The sequence below is a fragment of the Bufo gargarizans genome, chromosome 2 (genome assembly GCF_014858855.1).
Source record: "Bufo gargarizans isolate SCDJY-AF-19 chromosome 2, ASM1485885v1, whole genome shotgun sequence".
In the NCBI taxonomy this organism is placed as follows: Eukaryota; Metazoa; Chordata; class Amphibia; order Anura; family Bufonidae; genus Bufo; species Bufo gargarizans.
In genome coordinates this window covers 24,357,484-24,365,237 of record NC_058081.1, presented here as the reverse complement: position 1 = coordinate 24,365,237, position 7,754 = coordinate 24,357,484, and the positions used below count along the sequence as shown (strand labels likewise).

General features: G+C 41.9%; 1 protein-coding gene across 1 annotated transcript; it reads right to left on the bottom strand.

The window, feature by feature from the left end:
* Positions 1-5,288: 5,288 nt before the first annotated feature.
* On the bottom strand, positions 5,289-6,206 carry LOC122925539 (olfactory receptor-like protein OLF4). The gene has a single exon (XM_044276898.1). It carries the CDS (start codon positions 6,204-6,206, stop codon positions 5,289-5,291), a length of 918 nt encoding a protein of 305 aa, XP_044132833.1.
* Positions 6,207-7,754: the final 1,548 nt, after the last annotated feature.

The window sequence follows — 7,754 nt, the reverse complement described above, 5'->3', positions numbered from 1 at the left end:
CAGCAACATGGTGGAGCAGTATGTGTGCACACGCCTACACGTACTGAGGGGTCTGCCCCCTTCAACTTCTGGGTCTCCAAATTGGGCACATGGCCTGAGCTTGCCCTTTACGCCTTGGAGGTGCTGGCCTGCCCTGCAGTCAGTGTATTGTCTGAACGTGTGTTTAGCATGGCAGGGGGCGTTATCACAGACAAGCGCAGCCGCCTGTCCACAGCCAATGTGGACAAGCTCACGTTCATTAAAATGAACCAGGCAGGGATCCTATAGGACTTTTCCATACCTTGTGCAGAATAGAGATATATACTGGCCTCACCCAGCCATTGTTGTACTCCACCGCACTTTATTTTTTATATTTCCCAATGTTTTGGGGTGTACCCAAATTTGAAAAAAAAAAAAAAACAGTGTTGGCTACCTCCTTCTCCACCGCCGCTTCCACCTACACCGCCACATCCACAGCCTCCTCAACCCCCTACTCCATATGGACCTCCTCCTCCTAGATCAAGATTATTATTTTTTTATTTTTATGCATTTTATGTTCAAAAATACAAAGGAAAATGTCTCTAGTTATCTTACGGTAAATCCTCGGCGCTGCAAGTCACAAATAGTGATGTGGGTTTTTGTCACTTAACCAAAGTTCAATCAAAAAAAGAGACTGTGCTGCCAAAAGAATATAATTTTTATTAATTTTTTTCTCCTTCCTCTTTTCTTCTGCAAACTTCTCTCCTCGGATTTAAAGGGAAAGACTAGGTTTTCACCAGGTTCACAAGATGTGAAAAAATCCTCCTCAGATCTACAAGTGCCTGCTGGGTGCAAATAGAAACTCCATATGGTGAAGTACTGCCACTGTGTTTTAAAACCACAAGGAAGAGATATACTCACAAGATTCCATTCACAGTGTGCGAAATATCGCGAATTCGAATATTGCCCCTGCCGCTCATCACTAAACTGCACCACTGAGCGGCAAATAATTTTTTTATTTTTACGGTTAAACACAAAAGGATTTAGAACAGATAACTGCACCGCTGAGCTGCCAAAATATTTTTGGTTTGCCACTAATACACGGCAACAATGGCTTTAAAACATATAACTGCACTGCTAAACGGCAAATATATTTTTGGTTTGACACTAATACACAGCAAAAATTGCTTTAAACAGATAACTGCACCGCTGAGCGTCAAATATATTTTATCTTTTTACGGTAATACACGCCACAAAAGTCTTTAAAATATATACGGTAACTGCACCGCTGAACGTCAAATATATTGTCACTAATACATAGCAAAAATAGCTTTTAAACAGATAACTGCACCACTGACTGGCAATTATATTTTTTTCTCTTTATGGTAACACACGACACAAAACGCTTTAAGGCCTCTTTCACACTTGCGTTGTCCGGATCCGGCGTGTACTCCACTTGCCGGAATTACACGCCGGATCCGGAAAAACGCAAGTGAACTGAAAGCATTTGAAGACGGATCCGTCTTCAAAATGCTTTCAGTGTTACTATGGCAGCCAGGACGCTATTAAAGTCCTGGTTGCCATAGTAGTAGTGGGGAGCGGAGGAGCGGTATACTTACAGTCCGTGCGGCTCCCGGGGCACTCCAGAATGACGTCAGAGCGCCCCATGCGCATGGATGACGTGCCATGCGATCACGTGATCCATGCGCTTGGGGCGCCCTGACGTCACTCTGGAGCGGCCTGGGAGCCGCGCGGACTGTAAGTATGCTGCTCCCCCGCTCCCCACTACACTTTACCATGGCTGCCAGGACTTTAGCATCCCGGCAGCCATGGTAACCATTCAGAAAAAGCTAAACGTCGGATCCGGCAATGCACCGAAACGACGTTTAGCTTAAGGCCGGATCCGGATCAATGCCTTTCAATGGGCATTAATTCCGGATCCGGCCTTGCGGCAAGTCTTCAGGATTTTTGGCCGGAGCAAAAAGCGCAGCATGCTGCGGTATTTTCTCCGGCCAAAAAACGTTCCGGTCCGGAACGGAAGACATCCTGATGCATCCTGAACGGATTTCTCTCCATTCAGAATGCATTAGGATAAAACTGATCAGGATTCTTCCGGCATAGAGCCCCGACGACGGAACTCTATGCCGGAAGAAAAGAACGCAGGTGTGAAAGAGCCCTAAGACATACATGCTAACGGCACCGCTAAATAGCAAATATATTTTGGTTTTGCCACTAATACACAGCAAAAATGGCTTTACAACAGATAACAGCACTGCTGACCGTCAAATATAATTTTTGCTTGCCACTATGCCACAAATACACGGCAAAAATGGCTTTAAAACAGAAAACTGCACCGCTGACGCCATAAAAGGCTTTAAAACATATACAGTAACTGCACCGCTAATCAGCAAATCTATTTTGGTTTTGCCACTAATACACAGAAATAATGGCTTTAGAACTGATAACAGCACTGCTGACCGTCAAATATATGTTTGGTTTGACACTATTACACGGCAAAAATGGCTTTAAAACGGATAACTGCACCGCTAACCGGCAATTATTATTATAATTTTTTTGGTAATACACTCCACAAAAGGCTTTAAAATGGTAATTAATCAGCAAATACACTTTGGTTTTGCCACTAATACACGGCAAAAATGGCCTCAGAAAAGATAACAGCAATTATATTTTTTTTTTTTACGGAAAATCACGCCACAAAAGGCTTTAAAACATATACGGTAACTGCATCGCTAAACGGCAAATATATTTTTGTTTTGCTATTAATACACTGCAAAAAAATTGATTTAGATCAGATGACTGCACCACTGACCAGCAAATATATTTTACTTTTGCCATTAATACACGCCAAAAAGGGCTGTCATTTTCGCACTTTAACACACAACGACTAATAAGCCCTTTTTTCCCACTAATACAAGCCAAAAAATGCTTTAGTACATATAACTGCACAGCAAAAGGGCAAATAAGATATAGAAATATTTCCTTGTAATAATACCTGCTACTGGCTGTATCAAACCGCACTTGCACCCAAATAGGAATGGTTTGCTGGAATTACAGAGCTGTATAATGGAAATTTGGATTCTCAGTCAGTGCAGCAAGATGTAATGGGATTGTTACTATTACCCAGGCTGTAACATCCCCTACTGAACCCTGTTCAACAAAAACGCTGTGGAATAATTCCTCCCTATCCTTTCCCTACACCTTAAATAATCTTTCCCTGCACTGGTAAATCACTTTTTCTGCACAATTAAATGAAATTTTTCTAACACTGTCCCTAGCGCCTGCAGACATCTCTTCCTGCACTCAGTACACTGGTAAATGGGAGAATCTAAGATGGCTGCCGCTATAAATAGAGATATAACATCACAGGGCTGGCTGGCTGCTGATTGGCTGCATGCATGCATGTCAATCTGGGTGATCCCTCCTTACCAGAGTTCCTTTCTCCATGTCCTCACTCGTGCAGCAGCCATTTTAGGAAAAAACGTGATTCGTTACCACGAAGTGCGAGGAAATTCGGCTTCGGTGCGAATCAAATTTTTCATGAAATTCGTATTGAATTCCACTTTGTCAGCTTTGATTGGCTCATCTCTAATCAGGGTAGGTCTGTGATGGCTAACCTCCAGCTGTGGTAAAACTACAACACCCAAGATGCACAATTGCTTGGCTGTTCTCAGAACTCCACAGAAATGAATTTAGCATGCTGGGAGTTGTAGTTTCACCACAGCTGGAGTGCCGGAGTTTAGCCATCACTGGGATAGGTTATAAATATCTGATTGGTGGGGAACTGACTCCTGGCTGTGGTACTCTGAAGAGCATTGCAGCCTCTTCCTAGGCCAGGGTCATCATGTTCATTGGTCACCTGGCCTATTTATCTAGTGAATGGGCTTGGGCTGCGATACCAAGCACAGCCACTGCACAAGGTGCTTGTTGTACTGTATGGAGTAGAGATGTCGCGAACATAAAATTTTCAAATGTTCGCGAACGTGCGAACCGGGCGAACCGCAATAGACTTCAATAGGCAGGCGAATTTGAAAACCCACAGGGACTCTTTGTGGCCACAATAGTGATGGAAAAGTTGTTTCAAGGGGACTAACACCTGGACTGTGGCATGCCGGAGGGGGATCCATGGCAAAACTCCCATGGAAAATTACGTAGTTGACAGAGAGTGTGGTAAGTTGAAATCGCAATGCGATTTATAGAACTTGAATTAATCGCATTGCGATTTCAACTTTCTCAAATCCGACAGTACATTCTAGCATGGAGCCGTTCCCATGGTGATGGGGACGCTCCATGAGCACAGAAGTCGGCAGAAGTTCTAAGTTGAAATCGCAATGCGATTAATTCAAGTTCTATAAATCGCATTGCGATTTCAACTTAGAGCTTCTTCCGACTTCCGTGCTCTTGGAGCATCCCCATCACCATGGGAACGGCTCCATGCTAGAATGTACTGTCAGATTTGAGAAAGTTGTAATCGCAATGCGATTAATGCAGTTTATATTAATCGCATTGCAAATTCAACTTAGAGCTGCTGGGTTCCTAATGGTTATATTGCTAGAATATAACGAAGATTGAGAATATAGTGTTATATTCGTTATATTCGTCAATTCTAGCAATACAACCATTAGGAACTTAGCTCTAAGTTGAATTCGCAATGCGATAAATATAACCTGCATTATTCGCATTGCGAATACAACTTAGATCTGAGTTCCTAATGGTTGTATTGCTAGAATTGACAACGAACATAGCACTATATTCTCAATCTTCGTTATATTCTATCAATATAACAATTAGGAACCCAGCTCTAAGTTGTAATCGCAATGTGATTAATATAACCTGTATTAATCGCATTGCGATTACAACTTTGTGACACTGCAGCTTCAGAATTAATCTAAGATGGATGCTGTCCTTACTTTTTGATAGTCGGTGGGAGGGTCTGGGAGGGAGAGTATGCTGATTGGCTGGTATGTGTCTGCTGACTGTGAGGTACAGGGTCAAAGTTTGCTCAATGATGATGTATAGGATGCAGACCGACATCGCATATGTTCGCCCGCCGCGGCGAACACGAACATGCGATATTCGCCGGGAACTGTTCGCCGGCGAATAGTTCGGGACATCTCTAGTGAGAAGAACATAGCACTTACCAGAGCACAATGGCATTTTCAAACAGGTGATTGGTGACAGTGCCGGTTGTTAGACCCTCGCAGATCTGATATTGATGAGCTACCAGGTAATCAATATTTTACTCCTGGAAAAATCTCTTTAAAAGCCTCCAAGGTCTTGGTACAAAAGAAAAAATAGCCTAGACTTTTAATTTATTTGTGCGATAGAAGAAGATAAATTGCATTTTTTACATCTTTATTTCGAAGACTGTATATTAGCGGGTTTAACATGGGAGTCACTGCCGTGTATAATACTGAGAATATTTGATCAAAAATTTCCGAATTCTCAGAGACTGGGGTCATATATGTGCAAATAACTGTTCCATAGAAGATGCTGAGAACAGTCAGATGAGATGTACAGGTGGAGAAAGCTTTTCTTCTACTATTAGTTGACTTTATTTGCATTATGGCTCGAATGATCTGTATATAGGACAACAAGCCAATCATAAATGGAACTGGCCCAAATAGTAGAGATTCAAGGTTAAGTATTACTTTGAAGGAATTGGAGGGACATGAAATTTTTACTAAAGCTTTTGCGTCACAATAAAAGTGATGAATCTTTAAGGAACGGCAAAAGGACAATCTTGAGGCGAGGCAAATCAAAAGTAAGGAGTTCAAACATCCCGATAACCAATTTGTACACAATAGCAGGATGATGTTCTTCCTTTTCATGATGAGATGATAGTGTAAAGGTTTACAAATAGCCACGTACCGATCATAAGCCATGACTGACAGCAAAATAATCTCCGTACCAACAATGAAATTGTAGAAGTACAGTTGAGTAAAGCATTGTATAAAAGATATTGAGTTGTCCCCCGATAGAAGAATGTACATTAGTTTTGGAAGGGTAATATTCATGTAACTGATATCTACAGAAGACAGGTTACATAGGAAGACGTACATGGGGGTGTGCAGATGTCTGTCTGCTACAATGACCACAAAGATAAGGAGATTTCCAAGAATACCAATTAAGTAAACGGCAAAGAAGAAAACAAACAAAAATGGCTGCCTCATACCATCACTAGAAAATGCCACAATTTGGAATTCTTTGGTAATGGACATGTTCATCATCCTGAAGAGAGGAAGAAAAATGTTCTATAATTACAAAAAATGTGCTTGCATTGAGAGGTGTACAGTACATACAGACGTTGCTTACCCTTACCTTGAATTTGGTTCAACACAATATGATGACATGTTAGCAGAATTCTTGACTGCAATTCACTTAACAGTCCCTTAGTGGAGATGATGTTGTCACTGCCTGGCCCTGCCAATCAAAGTGGAGAGAGTGTGGTTGTTGCAGAGAGAGTTGAAATTACTACTTGGGTGGCCAATATTAGCCACGATCAGTTGTGCCCAATCAAGGCACTTACTGTCACCAACTTGCTGTACATTGCGGCCCTCATCACCTTCTCCTATCAGACCAATCTTCATCTTAGGGATTTCATTGTCCATTGAAGTCTATGCATCCAGAGTAGTAACATCAAGCCCTCAAATTAACGTTTGCCCAGGCTTGGACTGGCCTACAGGGAAACAAGTAAAACCTCCGGTGGGCCCCTGATCAAAGTGGGCCCCTAGTCTCCCACCCCCTGCACAAGTGGCACATAACATAGTAAACTTACTGCACTACATACGTATATTCAATGTACAGCACCTCAACCAGCCTATGTTCATATTTAAAAAAAAACGTTATTATTAAAGAAACTCCCCAGTTTTTTAACATAGACACAATCAGAGCTGAGATGATTTCTAGGTATAGAGGAAAACTAGCCAGTATCATCCTTTCCCCAGGACCGAGCTTCTCAAAGATGCTGCAGGGACCCCCATATTCAATCATCTGGTAGCATCTTGCTGCTGTGTGAGCAGGTAATATTTGAATGTATCCGTATGGTGGGCCCCTAAAATAAATGTTACTGGTGGGCCCTAGGCACCCCAGTCCGACACTGCATGTGACATTTATAATACTGGTGCCTTTTTCTATGTGGTAGAGGGAGTTTGATCTTCAGGCACCAACTGCTAAGTCTGCACTTCCCCACCCTGCTTATATCATCATAACCTATATCACAGAAATTAAAGGAATTGTGTCATGAGAAAATTATATTTTGTTTGGCCACTGCGAGTGCGGCGGCCTTCTCGAACAGCTGATCTGCGGGATTCCTTGGTGTCAAACCTCAACCAATTAGATAATGATGAGCTACCCAGAGGATTGGTCATCAGTATTTACGTCTCGGAAAACACATAAAATCATTATTTAAACAATAATCTTCTGATAACATTCCTTTAGGGATTATAAAATAAATTCTGCCAGTCTTATCCATGAGCTGTTTCTAGAAGTACAGCTCATCTTAATTAATGTACATAGGGCTGATCTACAATACTAGATGTACAGCCCATGGGCAACAGTGGCATGTCATTTCCAAGCAGCAGATATCTGACTGGTGTGGCACTTGTATAACTACATAGTCATTTAAAAGGAAATACCTCTCGTCTCATGCACCTAATGTCGTCTCAGAATATTGGACGTGTAAATGTGCAGCGCAGTGATTTAAACTGAAGAATTTTGCTCACATGCTACAATTTATACATGAAAACCTCTGTTGAATACTAAAGAGATTTCAACAA